Raw genomic sequence first — 22,317 nt, forward strand, 5'->3', positions numbered from 1 at the left:
GTTTGTGTGTGTGTGTGTGTGTGTGTGTGTGTGTGTGTGTGTGTGTGTGTGTGTGTGTGTGTGTGTGTGTGGGTCCATGCATTAGAGTAGATTAGATTCAACTGTATAGCGATTGTGCAGAGTACAAGTACAGGGAAAATGAAATGCAGTCAGCATCAAACCAGAAGTGCAAATAGCAATGTATATAATTAAAAAAAGCTATTATATATTTATAATAGGTTTTTTTTTTGACGATTATAGTGTCAATTTAAACTACCTAGTAAAAAACACATGCATTTTGATGCCATTTTTCTTAAATATTCCAAACATCTCTCAATCCGAGCCTCTTAATGTGTTAATATTTGATATTTTAATATTTTGATTTGTCACTTGACACCAATCACTGTTAGTTAGATGTCCAGGAGAATTTAGCCAAATAGTGATGTTTTCCTATGTTAATTCTGTTTAAATGTTAAATCTCCTTGTTTGTGCTTTTCCAACATTACTGTAGTTATTAATTAATTAATCATTATAATAATTACCCTGTTACACTATATAGCTAACTGTTCCCAACATCAAGCTAACATGACTAAAGGTGAATCAAATTTGAGGTTAATATTTTTTTGATGTGTGTTTTCATTTTATGTTGATAAATTGTAAAGAAAATGGGATTTTCATGTTTCGAAATGTTTTTATTTGAGATATTAGAACATGTTGTATAATCAAGTAGCAATAGTAGCATGCAGTAATGATATTCTCCATATTTCATTTGTGTGGTTGTACAATGGGGTGTTACGTTATACTTGAAATCGAAAAATAATTCCACTGGAGCTTTCAAGGCTTTAATGCCAGAAATAAAAGGTCTGTTCAGTCTCTAGGATGGTGCTGTGTTGCGGAACATAGCAATAACCCCTCTGACAGCTCTAGAGCCTTTAGTTTTGTCATGTGCTTGAATTACTGGGTCTGTAGAGCTCCTGTGGGTTTCCTCTGGTTTTCTTTTACCTTTATTGCATAGACTTTGACTCCACTAAAAAATACTAGAATTCGTTTTTTTTGCATGAACCACATTTATACAATTCTTTAAATCTGCAGTCAATATAATTTAGGGTAAGCGTATAATGAAGTGTAACAGAATTATGGGAAATAAGGATATGGAGTTCAGCCTCAGCTCTGCCTACTGACCACAAGACAAGACACTTAATTATATTTCACCTGACATTTAACCTCATGTCTGTAATGCAGTTATTTTCAGTGAAATATTTAACGATGTCAAATACATTTGAGTAATACCTTCACATTCACAGGACCTCACATTTCTATGTCATTTATGCTATTTTTCTGCAGCTGAAAATCTTCCATTGGTCATTAACACACCATGATTTGTTGTTTACCTTTGACACCCGCATTGCTTTCAGTAAAACCGACATTTGAATGTTAAACTGTTGATCCCTGTCCCATCTAACATGGAATCATTATACTGTAATTAGGTTTATTGTTAAATACATTCGTCTCTTTCCATAAAGTAGCAGTTACACAAATCAAAGCAAAAAAACCCTGTGTTCTAGTATTCAAAAAACCTGCAGAAATGAATCCCTGCACGTTATATTACCCTGCTTTGTTTTCACAAAGTGTAAAATTCTACATTTTTATATTTATGGCTCCCTTTACAGAGCGAGTTACAAAGTGCTTCATCAGACTTCCAAAGTCTCCATCAAAAATGCATACTGATTTGTGTCTTAAAATTAATACTTAATACTTTGTTTTTTTAAATCTGTAAATTTACTTTTACTTAACTATGTTATGTTTGAAGTAGCAGCTTGGTGTGGCTGCGATTAGAAGTCGCTGTCATTGGATCCAAAATCCAATACCGTAACCACTAAGCTACCTCTTTCTCCAATAAAACTGAGCTGAACTCCAAGGAAATGAAGTAAACCCTGCTGTAAAATATGAAATAGTACAGTATTGTAATGCAGTGTAAGCGGTGTTTAACCACTGAACTATCAGCTTATAAACACACACCAAACCTGCCTTAAGCATGTGGAAGTTAGTAATATAAAATCTGCACTGCTGCATTGGTAGTTCAGAAGTTTGAGTTAACATTTTAGTCGATTTCTAGACCCATTATTTTGCTTATAGTAAAATAAAATGTAATTACAATAGAGGCAGTTTTTCTTTCCAACTCATCCAGAGTCACCTGATTTTACCTAAATAAATATCAAAAGTTAATCTAGGTGCAGTTTTGCAAATGTGCACTAGAAACATCCGAGTTTAAAATAGGACTAGTCCCAAATCAGCTTTACGGAGATAATTAGGTTAGAAATATTCAAAATGTATAACTTAGTTCCTATGAAGCTCTGAAGCTCTTGTTTTCTTTGTACATTAAAACTTAAACCCATTAGACTGATAGAAGCGCAAGACCAGGACACGAGATAGCTGAATCAGATTGATCTTATTTCAGAATCTTAAGCTTTAGTCATGTACAGATAAGTACAAGAACCAGTAATAAACACAGTTACCTAAACTGGTATAAATACAATCTGTCCTTGTCCGAGGAGACCTAGGAAGCTTCCCAGGGACAAAAATGGTGTGAAATAAGTTTATGGACTTCAGCCTCAGCCCTGCCTCCTTACCTCAAAACAAGACCCTATATTATATTTCACCTGGCAATTAACATTCTCCTTACATCTTTAATGCAGTTGTTATGAGCGAACTATTTAATTAGGTCAAATACAATAGACTACCAGAACATCTCATTTTTCTACAAGAGAAAAGCTTTCAAGGGTTTTATTGCTTTTATTTAATGGTATTTAGAATTAGGACAAAAAATCGAAACAAGGAGATACAAGGACAAGCAATTAGCACGATTACCTAAAGTGGTAAAAACACAGACCAAGGATCTAGAAAGCAAAACTTTGCAGGGGCAAAAGAAACTTATAGATGTTATTTTTTTAGATAATAAAGAACTAACCACTTCAAATGAGCAGTTACTATAGAAACAGCAATATATTAGATCTAGTTTATTAATAAAATTCGATTTACGGTCTGTATTTTTATATTTTTTTTCACAATCAAATTCAAGGATTCAGCCGAACACTCAACTGACTATGCACCTGCTTGTCTCTTCTGCTGAGGGTATGATGGGAAGGCCTTTTTTGTTTAGAGCTTTCTTTAATGTGTTTATGATGGTTTCTTTATTGTTGAGGATGTTGTAGGAAGTGAGATCCACCAGCCTTTGGAAGTCTTCTGTAGAGTAAGTGAAGTGTGAGGTGACGTATGGTGAGGATTTAGTGCTCACATTAATATTTCCTTCGTTTAGCTCCTTCTTTCCTGTTCGCTTTACTCCTGCAGATTGAGAGCGTATATATAAAAACACACATATACCTTGTAACAGAGTATCATTAATTAAATACATACAAAATGTTTATCCAATGATTAAACTAAGTTGGTGTGTAACATTAGATTGGTCAAACTTATCGTTTGGAGATCATGATGCCCAGCCATCCTTGGGCAGAAATCAGGCAAAGCAAAACTGGTCACACAGTTTTGTTGGGAGGGTTGAACACTCTTGTTCCAGCTAAAGCACTACTAGCCAATCATAGCCATAGCTCATGTTTGTGTAAATCAGGGGAAGTGTTATTGGACTTTTTGTTGGATTTCTGATCGAAAGGTTGCAAGTTCAAATCCCAGCACAGCAGCCAGGTTGCTGCCTTTAAAACCCTGTTCAAGATTCTTAACCCTCAGCTGTTCAGAAGGTCATTGTGAGTTGCTCTTGGTAAGAAAGTCCCCTTATGCCTCCCCCTGATGTTGCATGAGCACCAGTTATGTGATATCGTTAGCAACACGTAATAGTCTCAAAAACTCTCTCACTAGTGGCAGCTATGTGATAGAGATTCATAGTCGATGGGCAATGGCCCCCATATAAAACAAGTGTGAACCCTAGTATGAGTTGATTAAAATATTTACGCAACAGAATCCCAGCACTCAGACCACCTTCTCCGGGAAATCGCTGGTTGGGTTCCACGTATGTACCATACCATAATTCTACATTGCCATGCCCAATTCAGTGATTAGCTTGGGTTACTGTCAATGCAACATTTTGCATATACTCTGTGTCCAAAGTGTCGTCAGGGTTCTTCATTTTCCTCCCAATGTACAGTTTTCTAACATTAACAAAATACACTGTTCCATTAAGGACAGTCCAACTATCTGACCGAGAAGCTTTTTCTCTCTTTTTTGTTTCCGAAGTAACTAAACACCTCCAAAATAGTGCATTTGCAACAAGCAGACTAATCACACTTAAATACTTTCAGTAAGGTTGCACGTGGACAGATTGTATTTACCAGGTTCTTTATAGGTTTCGAATGAGACATTGACCAGTGGGAAGTGGAGCACAATGGGAGCATCAGGATTTTTCTCATCCTCAAACACGTACACTTCCTTATAGGGCTGAGATGTGTACTTGCTGAAGTCTATCTTTGGGAACGCTAGCTGGTGTTCAATGCAGTACTCCTGAGTGTCCTTGATGACCTGATATATTAGAAACATACATTTGTTTGGATTTGAGTCACAATAAAGAAGCCAGCTTCAACCAAGTACTATAAAAATTTCTTTTTAAAAGAAAATATAAATCTGTTCACGTTTGTTAAAGGTTCCCCTTAACCTACAATGCCATTCAATGGCCAAATTGATAGTAGTAAAAGAGAGGGAACATTTTTTACCTTTAGCTGATCCTCATCCCAAGAGTAGCTGAGGCACAGAATGACGTTTGCGCATCTGTTGGGTCGCAGCACCGGAGGAAAAGCTGTATTATTGGCCAATCCAGAATCCACCAAACCTAGAGTTAAGTCCATTGGAGTCAGCTTATTCGGAAACATGTCTGGGTTTGTCTCTGTGTAGGGTGACAAACGAAAAAAGACGATCCTTGGTATGTGAAAAAAAAAAAAAAAACACGTCTAGAAACAGTTGATACACTCATTGACCGTTAATTTATCATTGTTAGGAACACCTACAGCTGCAGATGCAAGCAGCTTGTTGATGAGAGAGGTTAGAGGTCAGAATGGTCCAACATCTCGTCCAGTTTTGTTAGATTCTGTGCCCTTAAAGTTAGTTTTGTTGCTGAGACTGCTCATCATCCTAAATGTTTAATCTAGGTTAAGCATTCAGAACTTCCTTTGTGTAAAGTTACTATAGCTTTCCGGTCACCTTGGACCATCCTGGGATTTCTCCTCTGAACTCAAGAAACTGCAAATAATTCTGCACTAGATGTTTCCTGAATAGAATTCAAAGTCGATTAGATCACTTTTTTCCTTTAATCTAATGTTTGATGCAAATATACTGTATATAACAATGGACTTTGAAATGTGGTGCTGCTGCCACGTGACTGGCTGATTTTGAACGAATGAGTAAGTATACAGGTGATCCTTAAAAATGTGGTCAGTGAGTGTACATTTCATAGAGTTTTTAAAGGTCGTTTAAAGGATGAGACTAAAAACCTGCAAGTATTTAAATTTGTGAAATAAAGCAAACAAAATAAATTGAGTTCGGACCCTTCGAGGTGTTGAAGTTTGGACTTTTCCTGTATAAGTTGTGTAGGAAAAATCCTCGGAGGAAGTTGAACACGTTGCTGATGATTGGCCGATTGTTTAGGAATTCGCTCAGTGCTGTATCCTCTGAATCGACCCGTAACGTATCCATCGTCGTGCTCTCATTACCTGCCGCTACAATCCAGAGGAAAATGTTACAAATTGTTTTACCAGAGAAACTCGAAAGACATGCTAATTCATAGAAATGGTTTAGTTGGTTACTAAAAACATCACAAAGTAATTAATAATACTCTATACTGACAAAGGTTTGTGGACACCTGATCATAAGATTTGTATGTGCTTTTTGACTATAGTGTTCAATACTTAGTCCTAATTTGCCTCCAATCAAAAACCTGCACAAAGCCAGCTCCATGAAGATCTACTTTGCATGGGTTGGGGTGGAAGATCTCTTGCTATAGAGCTCTGACCTTAACCCTATTAAACACCTTTTGGAGGAATTGAAGCGCTGACTACACCCCAGTCCTCCTCACTTTACCTACATCAGTACCTGACTTTTACCAACACCCCAAATCCACATGGTTACACTTTAAAATCAAGTGGAACATCATCTCAAAAGTGTGGAGGCACATAACATTCTTATGCTCTGGTGTCCACAAACTTATATATATATATATATAGTTAATTTTTATTATTACTTTTTCTATGTCTGTGTCTTGTCTCTGTATACCCCTAATTGAAATTCGTTGTAATGAACAGCGAATGAAGCTAATACGCAGGTGTAATTACCAATATGGTCTACATTTCCTCCAACCCAAGACGGTATCACTCCAGTAATAGAACTCCATATCTGTGCCAGGGTAATAGAGAAAGCACTGCTCCATATACCTGCATATGCAAAACACAAACATACACACTGTTAGATTAGTAGTAGTTAGACAATATAACACACTCTTTGATACAAATGCAGCACTGACCCAGGAGGAAGGAGATGCGTGTTTCTTGAAGCTTCTTAACCACATGACCCAGGTAGAACTCACTCCCGAAATATTCAGCAGGGACAAATGCGCCGTATTTGGAAAATCCCACTTCGAATGGGGTAAACTCGCACCATTCTGTATTCGACAAATAGACACGTAAGCTGAAAATGCTTTTTAATTGACACATAGCAGACTAACAAATGACCCCCAGAGTTCAGATCACAGCAGGTTGAAATATACAGAGGAGGTTTAAAGGGCAGTTTGTATACCAGGGACTGTGGAGCCAATAGTGTCTTTTTTCATGTTCACTGCAGTGTAGATTGGGAGTGGGTTCTGGCCTTCAGAGACTGCGTTCTTCTGGTGAGACAGTGTATCTGTGTGTTTCTGAATTAAAGACAAAATCAATAAACTCACAAGGAAAGACTCTTGAAGTAACTAGTATTTCAGCTAGTTTGTATATATCTCATAAAAGTTAGTACACCCCTCATAGTTCAATAACCATTTTATTGTATCTTCTCAATACTATAGAAATCAAACTTGGATATATTTTAGACTAGTCAATGTGCAGCTTGTACAGTAGTATAGATTTATTGTTTTCTAAAAATAACTCAACATACAGCCATTATTCTCTAAATAACCGCCAACTAAAGTGAGTGCACCCTAAGTGATAACAGCTGTACGTGGTGCAAAGCCACATTTCCTATCATTCCTGTTCTGCTTGACAGAACCATACAAATTTGTTTATCTTTTATTAGAGCATTTCAAATGTAAAGTGCTTTGTGTACAAGTCTCTCATCCTAATGCTGAATGCCCTATGGATTCTTTATCAATCGATTATCAATGCAAGTGCTATAGATCATGTTCAGCTTCAAGAATTTCTCTTCAAATCCTGCCAATTCCACCTATTGAGAGTGTAAATGAATGAAGGATGGAAGGAATGAAGACATCTGTTAAAGTATGCAAAAATTCGTAGAACAGTGAAGTAGAACATATCTAAAGAAAATTTAATGTTAGATGTAAATTTTTTAATTTATTTAAATCAATTTAACTAATGTAATAAAAAGTATATCGCATTAATTTGATTTATTCAATTTTTTTATATTATTTAACCATTTGATTTCAATTTCACTGTTCAGATTTTACAGTTGTTTACAAAATGTTAATAATAATAAACTGTGTTAATTAAAAATGACAAATTCTATGTTTTGCATATATATATATATATATATATTTTTTTTTTTTTATATTAGTCGTGCATGGAGAAATTTGTTGGTATGAAAATATAGACGCACCAAATAAAGATGGACCCCAATTATCTCTCAAATAACTAAATTGCCCAAAGGAATTCGGTGTCATATGAAAATGTGACGAGAGGACCCTCAACCCATTCTTGTATTCTTTCTAGATTTACTGAGTATCAAAAATATAAGCAAAATTTCTCACTACATTTGTGATTTACTATATGTGCTTTTTACCGCTCGATATTTAAATTTACGACTTTATTTGTTAATTGAACATCCCTTTTTGAAAGATCCCTTCGTTTCATTCTGGCATGTTGAAGCGGTTGTTGTATGGATGGTTAATGTAGTGTTGAGTTGTACAAATTGATTTGTATTTGAGCAAATAAATCCTTAAAAATCAACTGTTGTTGCCTTTTCACTGAGATGTGTCCTGGTGTCTAGTGTATCTTTAAGCCTACGTTTAACTTGAGTCAAATACTCAAGTACTGTTCAAATCAGATACTGTCAGACTTTGTAATGGAGTACATTTGGGTATCTTTTTAATCTATTTACTCAAGTATGATTTTCAGGAACTCATTACACTTCTGGTGTTGCCTAGTTTTCTGTAACAGCGGTTCTGTAATATAAAGCACAGGTCTATATTTACATTAACACTGATGTATTGTATTCCATAAAATAGAATATACAGTAACAAGTACTCAAAAAGGTTTTGGATTGCCAGTGTGAGTGGATTTCTGTGCAAACAGAGAACAGACCTTTCCAAAGATAAGGTTTTCTATGATAAGCCCCCAGGTGTCGATGAGGGAGACGGAGTGGCCTTCTTTCTCTCTGTTCTGTAGCTCAGAGTGATAATAAGACAGCTGTGCAGGTGAGAAGAGGCTAGCCGTGCTTTTTGACAGCATCTTCTTCGCAAAATTAATCTGGGTCTCCAAGCCTTCTTTCGACCAAAATGGGTCAGAGTAGAGACTTGCAGTGCTCCTTCAATACATATAGAGAGAGAATGGAGATTCAGGGTTTTTTTTACAATTGTATATGAAACATAAGATCCAGCAACACAAAATTCTGTTTGCCTTTCTGACAAAACTATATATCAGCATGTGGTGTGTCCCCCCCCTGTATTTTCTGACTATTAACTCGTTCACTATTATTCATAATTGTTCAGTTTATGTACCAAATCTTCAGTTCAATTCAGTAAAATGGTTTTATGGTTAATCATGGTAAAATCCAGATTCACATTTTCCCACATTTGAAATAAGATAGTAGGGATGTGCAACTCCATAACTGAGGCTGATGCGATTCACATCTTGACCCATAACCAACGCTACGATACATTAAAGATACATATGAAGCAGCTACCGATGTGATATGATTCTCCACTACTACGATGCAGTTCAATCCGATTCCGATTCGATTCAACACAATGCAATTCAATGCAATATGGTAAGAATAGTTCATAAATCATACATTTATTTAAGTGCCTTCTGACTTCTAACCCATGGCCCTTTCACAAAAAATTCTATTTTTTTAATAAATAAAATAAAACCAGACTTTCTTTCGTGTTCTGTCAGGAAGATGCAGCTCTACCTCTGCCATGTTAATCCATATAATATGTGACTATCAGGACACGCCTCGGTCTCCATAGTGTTGTGATATGTCATATTTACGTAGCAGCAGTGGTGCTGAGAAATCAAGCTACATATAAAATAATGGTCACTTTTTTACTAATAAAAGTATAACGAATGCACTAATAATTGAATATAAATAAATACATTTTTACTGATATAAATATGTTAAGAACAAGGCATCGCGATACACCTGGCAACATGCATTCGATGCAAACTTTTTTTTAAATCAATGCATTACTTTGTTAACTTTTATGCCGATGTACTGATGAAAATCGTTTGATCGTACCATCCCTATAAAATAGCATGGAGGTGTGTGTTTGAACCTGTCTTGCCCTGTTAACACCCACCAGGTGGAGCCAGACACAGAGGTAATGTAGGTGATGGTATCTAGAAGGCCGAGGGTCTGCAGTCCTTTCAGAGAGCCGTACATTCCCGTCATGGCCCTGGAGCCTCCTCCTGAACACACCAAAGCCACTGTTGGAACCTAAACACACCATCATACTGTGTCACGTTCATCATGACGTTTAGAATGGGGTTCAGCATTCCAGTTCATCCCAAAAGTATTTAATAGGGTTAAGGTCAGAGCCACTCAAGATCTTCCACTCCCATGTAGATCTGGCTTTGTGCACAGGAGCATTGTCATGCTGGAACAGGTTTTTGTCTTCTAATTCAAGGGGGAAATTTCATGCTACTGAATCCATGACATTCAATTCACTTGTACAGTTTGGGAAAGAACCACATATTGCTGTAAAAAGTGTCCACATGATGAAAAGGTGCATCTTCTTTCATTGGTCTAAAGTTCAGTTCTGATGTTCCCCATGTACTCCCAATGAACATGAGACTTGCAGACTTATGGGTACCTCTTATTATAATATATTATTATTGTAGGAGCTCTGACCCAGTGGTCAATCCACTCATTTTGATTCTTGTCACAGTTGCTCTGATTTTTACATTTGCTTCTTTTTCTGGCTTCCAAAACATTACCTTTGAGAACTGACTGTTCAAACATCTGCTCTAGAACATGGAAACGTTATGCAGGGGCGAATACTTTTGGAAGGCACATATATAGATATCATCTCCTACCTGCCTGGGATCCAATGGAGTTTTAAGGTTGAAGATTTTCTCGAGTGCACGAGACACCACCTCTTTCCTCTTCAGCAGAAACACCTTCTCCTCTGCAGGTATGTCGAAATCCAGACGCACCTTCATGTCTTCTGCAGGGCTGCACACGACCACATAACACAAGATCACAATAATGATATAATCAAAATATATAGAATGAACAACTTTTCCAATGAATCAGTGAAACGATCTGAAAATAAACTTTTATTTAATGATAAAGTATGGTGAAACGTTTTAATTAAAGAGGTCTGGCAATTTAGAGAACATGATACTGTATAAGTGACAGACAAATAAGTTTGCTCTGTACCTGTCCACTGTATTCAAATGCAAATCTATTTTGTCCTGTGGAGTAAAAGAAAACATTATCAGCACTTAATCCTAAGTAAAACACTATATGGACAAAAGTATCTGGACTTCTGACTTTTTCAGCCGTTTGTGGCTTTTCCCCAAACCTTTATAACAGAATTGGAGGCAAACAATTGTATAGGATGTTTGTGGATGTGGTAGCTTAAAATTTGCCTTTACTAAGAGTTCCAACAATGCCCCCGCGCTCAAAGCCAGCTCCGTGAAGATATGGTTTACATGGTTTGGAGTGGAAGATCTTCTGCTATAGAGCTCTTAACATTATTGACCATCATTGGCATGAATGTGAACGCTGACTGCACCCCAGGACTCCTCACCTCAATCTTAAGGCTGAATTAGCACGAATCTCCACAAGTACACTCCAAAATCTGGTGGAACATCTTCCCGAATTGTGGACAGTATTATAGCAGCAAATGGGAGCTAGATATGGAACAGGTTGTTTAAACGGAACATACAATTCTTATGGTCAGGTGTCCACAAACTTTTGCCATATAGTGTATAAGGCTCATGGACTACATGATGTTAAAATCACTAAACAATTAACGCCATGATAATTCCAAAACAGATTGATTTATTAACACAGAGTCAAACAAAAAAAACTAACACTTAGCTTAAAGTTTTTAATTATGGCATGAAAGCATTTGTAAAAAAATTGTTGTCGTCTCACCTTAGCTACAGGAAGAGAGAGTGTAAATTGACTTGTGGCTACAAAAGGGGTTATAGGGGATACTGCAGGGTTGAAACTTTTATCATTTACCTAGTCACAAACAAAAAGGGACAGTAAAATCAGTAAATGACAAAATATCCACCCACACAGAGAAAAAGAAATGTTTCCCTGTACTTTCTTTGCTTAGGAACTATTCTTTAACTGCAACAGTTTCTTTTTTAACCATTCCAATGGCGTGATGATTGGACCACAAATCGTACCATCCGGAGTCCAATCTCAGTCCCCAGGTTTTTGTTGATGTGGTAGCGAACGGTCTGCATGAGGCTGCTGTTCTTGGACAAGGAAATGACTTGTCTTTCGTTATACGCCCCTCGTATCTTCAACAGCATGTCATGGTGAACTAAAAATACAAACCACGAATGGTGGACAAGTCTGTTCACCCAGGATACATTTCTGCAGAACAAATTTTTCATACTAATTTTACCATCAATGGGCAGCTTGTCCAACTTCACCTCCAGAGTAGACAATGGGGCGGCCTACAGCAACAACAAAATGTATGAGATGAATATAAACTACATTAAAATGATGTATATGCTGATACATTTTCATTTATGGCATTCAGCAGAAGCTCTTTTCCAGAGCAAAGTAGAAAAAAAGTGCTTTGAAAACACAATAAATAAATCAACAGTGGTTCAATAAATTGCAAACTTAGGATACCATCAGCCTAAAACTCTGTTGGGAGGAATTAAAGCACTGTTTTAAAACATTTCAACATAAAACAAACATAGAAAATAAGTGCTAAGTGTTTTCACCCATAATTTGAAGATAACTAGTAACTCGGCTGGACATCTAGGTTCATTCCACCAACATTTTGGAGCTAGAACTGGGAAGAGTATTGATGTATACCTGAGAAAAGGTGGGACCAGTTGAGTAGTGCTAGAAGATCAGAGGCAGTGTGGTGCAGTGCGAGGAGTTTTCAGAGCTTTGAGGTAAGAGATTGCTGGTCCATTTTTGGATTTGTAGGCAATCATCAGGCTTTCGAATCTGACACGCGAGTGCAGTTATCGGAAGCCAGTGGAGGGAACGCAGCAGTGAGGTGGAGGGGGAGAACTTGGTCGGGTTGAAAACAAGCCACGGAGCTGCGTTTTGGATCATTTGCAGAGGCTGAATTGCTTTCAGAGGTGGACCTGCCAGAAAAGAGTTGCAGTAGTCCAGTCTTGAAAAAAACAAGAGACTAACCAAGCACCTGAGCAGCCTTTGTAATTAAAAAAAAAAAAGTCAGAATCCTTGTAATATTGTAGAGAAGGAATTGACAAGAGCATGTCACATTAGCAACATGTGAGGAAAAATATGTTGATCATCCATGGATAATCCCAAGGTGGCAAGCAGTGGCTGAAGGGGAGATTAGAGAGTTGTATGGGGATATCATAAGATCTTGAATCTGGAGATGAATCACTTGGGATGACCAGCAGTTGGGATTGAGTTTCAGATGATGAGCACTCATCCATGATGTAATGTCCGCCAGACATGCTGAAATGGTAATATGAGATAAAAAGGTGCGAGATAATGAGGTAATATGAGAGGTAAAAAATGGGAAATGGTGGCTTAGGAGTTCAACTTCTGGAAGCACCAAGCTACCACTGCTGTGCCCTTTGTATAAATCAACTGCTCAGTTGTATAAATGAGACAATCGTAAGGACAGGATCCATCTAAGATGCTACCAGTTATTTCTTCAGGGGAAGGTTACAACAAAAAGCTTTCCTTACAGTCGAATCTCTATATTTAGCTAAATCTAGCAAATTCTTTGTTTAATGAATTAGACCAGGAACTCTTTTTCCAGTTCTCCTTTTACAATCGGTCAACTCTAATCCACTTTGCTCGACCGCTAAATATATTCAATATTACATCCTCTGTAAGTCTAATAGATCGTTGTATTCATTGTTGATCTTGAGTTCATTATAAACGCATGTGCATGTTCGCGTAACTTTTCGAAGAGATAAATTGTGTAAATTGTTTGCCAGGGAAACATGCTTACCACTAGAACTCCGTTAGAGAAGTACTGACCTGGAGCTTCAGGACTGTAACACAAACCCAGAGACAGAAATATACACTTATTATTAAGCTAATTACTTATGCTGAATGTCTTAATTAGGAACAATACTGTTAAAGAAGAAAATAATGAAAGCATTCTTCTGGTAGGATTTTGTGCTTACTGGCAAAACCTGTTTAAAGAAAGTAATCGAACACTTCAGGGCAAGGTGTTCGAGGAAAATGATCATCAATAAGAGTGGTTTGATGTGGGTCAATGTAAAGTAGATGATAAGTTCAATTTACATGTTAAGTGTAGATTTGCATGTTCAGTAGTCAGGATTTGTGTAGAGTTTAGGAGGTATAACTGAAAAAGTTGGAAAAGGCCAAATTCCCATACGGTTTGAGGCTTTATACACTACAGACGAAATCACTAAACGTAACTTGGGTTTATTAAATGTAGGTTTTCTTTTTGCAGATATACCTTATGTTTTATTGAAAATACTGAACAAAGGTGTTTGTACAAGACTGTTGAGTGTCTGCTGATTTTTTCCAATAAAGTGTTTTTTTTAAACATTTTTTTGCAAGAAATTAGCTGGCGAAGCTAAATTTCAGAAAGTGTGCAGTGTGTTGACTGTTCACATTTCACAATTGTTTTTTTATTACTTTTTACCTCTCGGTCAGCCCAAATTCCACCCATAGTTCATCCTTCAGCTGAAAACAAGGAAAGAAATCATCATCAGCTTCATTTTCATGTTAATATGGTCACACTACTAGATTTATTTTTAAAACCTACTATGAAATTCTTGATTTATATTACACCTAGATATGACAATCCCCCTGTCTACTGTGAGCTCCATGAAGATGTGGTTTAAATAGGTTGGAGTGATCTCCTTCTAGAGAAACACCTTCCCAGAAGACTGGAGGTTATTATAACTTTAAATGTGGACCAAATATGGAATGGGATGTTCAAAAAGCACATCTTATGGTCTTGTTTGTCCACAAAGAATACATCTATACTGTTCTTGCCTTTTATTTTTCAAGAATCTTAAAAGAACTGGGTTTCATTACTCAAACTGCATTAAATGAAAGCTTTGGCAGAGAAAATTCTTTTAAAAGTGATCATTGGATAATATCAATGATCCTGTGGCCTTGTCAGTGGTAGTCCACGTTAAAGTCTGTCTTAATTGATTTGTCACATAATATAACATACATAATTCTAATATTAGCTACTTGCTCTGCACCATATAGAGTACACTAATTCATTCAACAATAAATTTGATGTTTTTTCACCATATCCATGATATACAAGTCTCTGTGACTGATAAAGTTATGTTTTACGAATTTGAAGAAGAAAAAACTGCAAAGGTGCCAGATCCATGCAAATAAGCTCCAGAATTGTGAACATTTCTTAAGGCAGAACTGGGAGCACTGTTTAAGGCAGAAAAATTGAACTTTTTTTTTGGGTGTGTGTAACTTGCTAATATTTTGCTGAAGTGAGCATATTACATGCAAATATCCGACAATCAGAACGCAGAAAGAGCGTTTTTCTTCATCGTATACACTTGGGTAAGCGAGATTTCCTTTACTATTTACCGAACCTACTGACCTTTTTATCTGTGATGAAGACCTTGGTCTCTTTCTGGCCCAGTGTGAGAGTGCTGATGTCAAACAGGATGCTGGTGCATTCTTCATCCTTCACTAAATCCTCATCAAAAATATTCAGCTCCAGAATATTCTACAGAAGAATATGAAAAGCCTCTTAGATCAGTACAGTCATGTTTTTTTTCTTTTCTTTCAGAACTAGAATTATATATATATTTGTATTGTCTTTACCTAATCAGCCCTTATAGTTCCATATAAAGAATCAAAGAAATGAATGCAAAAGAAGCAGATCTTGGCATACTAATGAATTAGCAATTTATAGAATTCATGATCATTAAAATATGATTTATCATATAAAAAATAGAGTAATGCTGTAAACGAATAACTGCTGTACTTGATGCAGCTTAACAAGAGTATTTGAATATTGGTATCAAGTTTAATAGATCAGGAGGCTTAAATCAGCATGTGTAGACTTTCACCCATTTCAAATGAACTTTAGTCTGTTTGTTGGCTCACCTTCACTTGGCTAAAGGGATGGAAGATGAAGGTTTCATTCCACGTAGGTGTCTTGGAGTTCTGAATTGTTCTGGTTCTCATAGTACACACTGAGGCCGTGGGAAGGCTTAACGTCACATAGAGGTCAGGAAGTGAAACTGTGGATGTTTGCAAAAATTTTTGCTTTTAACCAATGCATCTGCATGTGCATACATGAATATAGACTATATTGACAAACGTATTGGGACACCAGGCCTTTCCAGACATATGTGGTTCTTTCTAAAACTGTTGGAGGCACAGATTATAGGATGTTTTTGAATGCAGAAGAATGTAATTTTTTCCCTCATTTAAAATAGGTGACCCAAACCTGTTCCAGCATGACAATGCCCATGTGCACAAAGCCAGCTTCATGAAGAGATGTGTTACATGGTTTGAAGATGTTGAGTGGCCTGCTATAGAGCTCTGACTTCAACCATATTGAACACTTTTGGGATTATGATTGCACCCCAGGCCTCCTCACCTCACCTACATCAGTACCGGAATTTACTGACACCCTTGTGGATAAATACACACAGGGACAGTTCGGAAATTAGTGGAACATTTTCCCAGAGGGGTGGAGGCTCTTAGATCATCAAATAGGGACTAAATGTGGAAATAATTGCTCAAGAAGAAGGAAGTCAGGTGTCCACAAACATTTGTTTATATAATGTATGTAAATAGAACAGCAGCTGTTAAGTCAACCTAAAGACAGGTAACAAACTAAAATACTAATAAAAAAAAACTAATGTTTTGCACAAGAGGGGGCAGCAAATATTGTAATGTTTGCAGAGACTAAGGTCTTTTAATGCGGATAAAATATTGATGTTTGCATGTTCTATAGATCTTACATTGTGTCACGGTCATGTTTTTCATTGCTGTGCTAGATCAACTGACTAAATGTAAAAAATGGAAATTGTTTTGAGATGATTGTTAACCAGAAAAGTAAGGTGGTCGTGGTGGAGGTGGGACTGCATCAAGGATCGGCTCCGAGCCCTTTCCTGTTTGCAGTGGTGATGGACAGGTTGACGAACGAGGTCAGACAGGAGTCTCCATGGACTATAAAATTTGTGTATGATCTTGTGATTGGTGGTGAGAGTAGGGAAAAGGTTGAGAAGAGCCTGGAGAGGTGGAGGTATGCACTGGAGAGAAGGGGAATGAAAGTCAGTAGGAGTAAAACAGAGTACATGCGTGTGAATGAGAGGGAGGGCAGTGGAGTGGTACGGTTGCAGGGAGAAGAGGTGGTGAAGGTGGAGGAGTTCAGGTACCTGGAGTCAACAGTGCAAAGTAATTGAGTGTGTTAGAGAGGTGAAGAAAAGTGTGCAGGCAGGGTGGAGTGGGTGGAGAAGAGTGATAGCAGGAGTGATTTGTGATAGAAGGATACCTGCAAGAGTGAAAGGGAAAGTTTATAGGACTGTGGTGAGACCTGAGATGTTGTATGGATTAGAGACAGATGTCGAAGATGTCGAGGTTCTCGTTGGGAGTGACGATCGGAAACTAGTTTATTAGAGGGACAGCGCATGTAGGACGTTTTGGAGACAATGTGAGGGAGGCACGATTGAGATGGTTTGGACATGTGCAGAGGAGGAACATGGAGTATATCGGTAGGAGAGTGATAAGGATGGAGCCACCAGGAAGGAGGAAAATAGGAAGACCAAAGAGGAGGTTTATGGATGTGGTGGGATGAAGACATGCAGGTAGTTGGTTCGAAAGAGGCAGATGTGGAGGACAGGGGGTTATGGAGATGTATATTGTCCGATAATTAATCCTTGATTAATAACTATAAAACTTCATATACAGTGTAGATCCAGGTTTGTGTGTGATGACATACAGAGGTCATATGAATGACGGAACTTTCCTTGCAGCACGGTGACAGAGAGGTTCCAGTATGGCGCCTGCTCTTTCTGAAACACACAGCAAACCAAATCTGAGATCTGAACCATTTATTCCAATATCGATAAATATAAGAAGACTATGTATGTTATCCTAAAAGTGTACAGTAGGCAGTGCATGTACTACAAATATTAAAAAAAATATCATATAGTGCAAGTGCAACAGTATTCAATAGTAGTCAGATTTGTTTCATTTTCTTGTAAAATCTGAAAGCCATATTTTTCCAGCTTGAAGTCCACTGTGTTGGTGTACCATTAGAGATTGAAGCTATTTGCCATTATAAGTTTTAGATTAATTATTATTAGGTATTTTTATCTGGAGATTTTTTGCTTTGGTTGATTTGTTTCCCAAACCAGCAAATTGAGGATTACTAACAAACACCCCCAAAACATAAAGCTGAGAATAATATCTTAAATGATGGTCCAATAATGGTCCTTTTTGAGCAAAAGGTTTGTTATAATGACAAATAGGTAGGTGCTCAATATTTTTCCAACTGAACACTTGTGTGTAAGTGAATACGATATGGTATAGAAAAGTTATCTCTGGCCTACGGAGACAAAATATGACCCATTACATTTACACTGCATAAATGATACTCTGTGATTAACACATGTCCAATAAAATGGCCTTATTGCATGTTGATGTGGTTGTTTTAGGAGCTATTTGAAGAGTTCATAACTGAACTAAAGTTTAGACACTGGAAGGTGTTTCAAATTTTGGCGAACGAGTCTGATTAACAATCCCCCCGCTCTACTAGCTACTGGTAACTGGTAAGGTCAGCTGTACGCAATATGGTCTTATTTACTAAGCTTCTTGGTGCTACCGGTTTAAACTGGCTGACTTTACTAAATGCTTTTTATTATTATTGGTATTATAACAATTATTATTAGCATTAATTGTAATTTTACCATTAGTGACTTATATTAAATTAAATGAGAAAACAGTACCTGCATTTGTTCCTGCCACAAAATATTCCTGGTCTGAAGAGAAAAATGAGTTAGAAGTTAGTGTTCTCAGCAGAAGATTTTTCCAGGGATTCCCTGAAAGAGTTGACTGAAAGCGACTTTGATTTTAGAAACCAGGTTGTTTTATGCACCACTGAAATGTCATATGACAAGCCACAGGGATCAAGCCACATCCTTTATTGTATAGTATTGATTTAGGCAAATCTCAATAAAATATTGTATCCTGCATAATCATATTCTGAATATATTAAGAAAATAGTCTGAAGGTCTAAAAGTGAGTCCACTGCTTCAAAAGAAACATTCATAATAAAAAAATAATAAAAATGAATAAAACTTTAATAAATACATGATAGACAGAGATCCAACATAGACAAAAGAAGTGAATGTTGGCTTGGTCACTATGGGACGTTGAGTAATTTTTGGTTTGAGGTATTTTTTTTTCCCCTCACATTTTTTAACACGTTTTAACTGGCTGACTATTTTAATTAATGCTATTATTAGCATTCATTGTAAAAGTAGTCTGGATTGAAGACCTGGCTAAACTAAAAATGCTAACGAGTTTTATACTCTATATTTTATTTTTGTGGGAGGACCAACAACATTCATACCACAGCATTTTTCCCCATGTAATAAAGTCTAAAGTATGATTATATTAATAAAAAGCATACTGAACAATACAAAACCATAAACTATTGTGTAAACATTTCCGACTTTTCCATTGTTAAAATTTGTTGGGGTTTTTTTCCCACCCCCAATATTTTGGCTGTGCCTATTTTTAGTATTGATTCATTGGTGCGATCTTTCCTTCATTCTTTCATCCTCCTTTCCATTTGAATAAACCTGTCATGAGTCTCAGTTATTCTTTGTTAAATCATTTGCATGTGCAAAAAAACCTTCGCAGACACCAAAGATCAACAGCATGGGAATCCGCCGTTATTACTCTGGCTTTCAGTTCCAAGACGCAACTTTTTAACCCCACTCTGGCTTAAAAAAGGTATGTACATTTATTAATTTGTATGAAATCTTTGCATGTATATTTAATGTATTTTGAGGTTTTTTTTAATATAGAATTGTTTGAATGTTTTTTTTTTATACCAAACAAATGACATAGTAGAGCGTATTTTCTAATATGATTTTTATATTAAAAATTATAACCAATTTTTACAAATTCCAGAGGACACACACATCTTACTTGCTACATAACAAAAGAATAACCGTTCAGAGTAGGGATTTGGTTTTAAAGAACTAAACTTTAAACCTTTTAACCAAAAAATTGTAATTAGTGCCTAATTTCTAACTGCAATTTTACCATTAGTGACTAAAATTCAATTAAATAAGAAAACAGTACCTGCATTTCTTCCTGTCACAAAATTTTCCTGGTCTGAAGAGAAAAATGAGTTAGAAGTTAGTGTTTTCAGCAGCAGCTTTTTCCAGGGATTCCCTGAAAGAGTTGCCTGAATGTGACTGATTTTAGAAACCAGCTTGTTTTATGCACCACTGAAATGTCATATGACAAGCCAAAGTGATCAAGCCACATCGTTTATTGTATAGTATTGATTTAGGCAAATCTCAATGCAGTATTATATCCTGCATAATCATATTCTGAATACTTATTAAAAAAAAAATAAAAAATAGTCTGAAGGTCTAAAATGGAAAGTCCACTGCTTGAGAAGAAACATTCATAATAAAAAATAAATAAAAACTTCCATAAAAATGAATAAAACTTTAATAAAAGCATGATGGGCAAAGACCCAACATATATAAAGGAAGGAAATGTTGGCTTGGTCATTAAATTAATTCATGATCATACTATTTGCATTTGCAAACTGGATCCTGCTGCCTAATTGTGTCTCAACACACAGATAAATGCTGTTCCCAGAACACTGGGTTTTTATAAGACGTTGCACTGAAACATGTCAGATAGAAAAATGTTCTCTTTTTATCTTCCCAGTAGCTAGAAATCCAAAAAAAGTGTCTCAATATTGATTCATAATCATTGATATAAGTGATTATAAAAGAAGGTAAGACATTAAACCTTAAGAGTGGGACTAATGAGACAATACAAAACAGGTGGAAAAGAAGTAGTTTAAAAAGTGAGCGCTTGATAGAGAGAAACGGTAGACTGTGGATGTTTCGAGAGGTGCCCTCTTGTGTTCTGGAGGGGAATTGTTCAAGGTGGCCATTACACAGCATTGATAAGGCATAGCGTTGTGATTGGGAAACAATGTCCTTTGTCAAACAAGGCAGGGTGGACCAGTGTCCTTGACAGGTGGCACTGAATTTCGATAACCACATACATCAATGAGCCTGTTCACTAGTAGGTGCCAGTTCACTTATTAATAAGAGGACCACTCAGTGCAGTGGTGGTCTAGTGTTTAAAGCTCTGGGTTACTGATCATAAGGCCAGGAGTTTAAGCCTCAGCACTCCCAAGCTGCCACTGTTGGGCCTTTGAGCAAGGCATATATAATCCTGTGTTCTGACCAGCTGGGATGTGTGAAAACCTCATTTATTTCTGATGGAACATTATAGAAGCACTTCAGTTTTGGAGATCCAGTAGTTAGCTGTCACAATTTGGCCCTTGCCAAAGTCCCATCGATCCTTACAGTTTTTCCTGCTTCTTGGAAGATGCCCTTATCCAGAGTGATTTTATCTTATTCATACAACTGAGCAGCTATGGGGTTAAAGGCCTTGCTCTGGGGGCCCGGAGTGGCAGCTTGGTCCAATGTCCAAAGTCCAATGCCTTAACCACAAAGCTTCCACCGTCCCAACACATCACCTTCAAGAATGAATTGTTTTCTTGTTGTTTACTTCTTGACAGGTCCCAGTGTAACATGAATGTAAAAAAAATTGCTTTGACTTTAGAAGAAAATAATTTCAAATTAATTAACATTAGATTGATCAGAAATCCAGTCCAGACTTTGTTAATGTTGTAAATGACTGTAGCTGCAACAGCTGTTTTATCATGGAATATGAACATAAGCTCACAAAGACCATCACTGGACCACAAAACCATTGGCCCTTTCAGTGAGACATTCTGATGTTGGTTAGGTGTTTGTGCATTAATGCATTAATGGAGGAGGAAAGCTTATGATCATTAAACAACAAGCATAAGGGAAAAAGGTCAGCAGCAGAAGAAGCCATGCGAAATGCAAAATACTGTAACATTTTTATTGGATTGCCATCATCATTGTAAGATCAAAAAATCACAAGTTGAACCATCATACCTCAGGGAGCATCTGTATATATAAATATATATATATTGCATCATGTATTTCTCTTATATACATTATATCTATTATCTATCTACCATTAGGCAGAGTAAATACACTATTTGCAAGATATGTACAAGAGCATTGGGAAACCCCAAACAAAGTTGGAGGCACACAAATTGTATAGGATGTCTTTGGATGTGGTAGCATTGAATTGTTGTACTTCACTTGAACTAGGAGAACCAACCCTATTTCAGCATGACTATGAACCTGTACACAAAGCCAGCTCCATGAAGATATGTTTTACATTGGTTGGAGTGAAAAATCTTATGCTATGAAGCTCTGAACTCAACCCTATTGAATATCTTTGGAGTAAAATGGATTGTATGCAGTCCAGGTCTCCTCACCTCACCTACATCAGTACTGTTGAGGTGTTGCTTATAGCCACTGTGTCTGCAAGTGCATTAACAATTTAAAACTATTCGGACAAAAATATTGGGACATGTTACTTTAAATTGAGACTCAATGTGGAAATGGGATGTTCAAAAAGCGTATATCAGTCTTATAG

At 36.8% G+C, this 22,317-nt stretch overlaps 1 protein-coding gene across 2 annotated transcripts; it reads right to left on the reverse strand.

The window, feature by feature from the left end:
* Positions 1-2,983: 2,983 nt before the first annotated feature.
* LOC310727803 (cytosolic phospholipase A2 zeta-like) lies at positions 2,984-20,506 on the reverse strand. Of its 2 annotated transcripts, none has more exons than XM_083544612.1 (20): positions 19,888-20,506; positions 17,513-17,585; positions 15,667-15,803; positions 15,155-15,283; positions 14,219-14,259; positions 13,553-13,595; positions 12,002-12,053; positions 11,778-11,917; positions 11,518-11,607; positions 10,795-10,829; positions 10,449-10,587; positions 9,713-9,849; positions 8,496-8,718; positions 6,769-6,883; positions 6,497-6,634; positions 6,309-6,407; positions 5,526-5,696; positions 4,698-4,867; positions 4,320-4,506; positions 2,984-3,321 (listed from the first exon to the last, which is right to left on the reverse strand). In XM_083544612.1, the coding sequence occupies exons 1-20, from the start codon at positions 19,891-19,893 to the stop codon at positions 3,074-3,076; spliced, it is 2,373 nt and encodes a 790-aa protein (XP_083400738.1). In that variant the 5' UTR covers positions 19,894-20,506; the 3' UTR covers positions 2,984-3,073. The 2 variants fall into 2 exon arrangements, with proteins under 2 accessions (XP_083400738.1, XP_083400739.1); XM_083544613.1 differs by lacking the exon at positions 19,888-20,506 and adding an exon at positions 18,522-18,654.
* Positions 20,507-22,317: the final 1,811 nt, after the last annotated feature.

This window comes from Silurus aristotelis (assembly GCF_946808225.1).
Source record: "Silurus aristotelis genome assembly, chromosome: 6".
NCBI lineage: Eukaryota > Metazoa > Chordata > Actinopteri > Siluriformes > Siluridae > Silurus > Silurus aristotelis.

Excerpts from the sequence above, each read along its gene's own strand:
- LOC310727803 (XM_083544612.1), bottom strand. Across the intron at positions 13,596-14,218 it reads GAATTTGGGCTGACCGAGAG|TCCTGAAGCTCCAGGTCAGT; the intron begins GTAAAAAGTAAT and ends TTTGTGTTACAG. Across the intron at positions 3,322-4,319 it reads CGAAACCTATAAAGAACCTG|GAGTAAAGCGAACAGGAAAG; the intron begins GTAAATACAATC and ends CTCAATCTGCAG.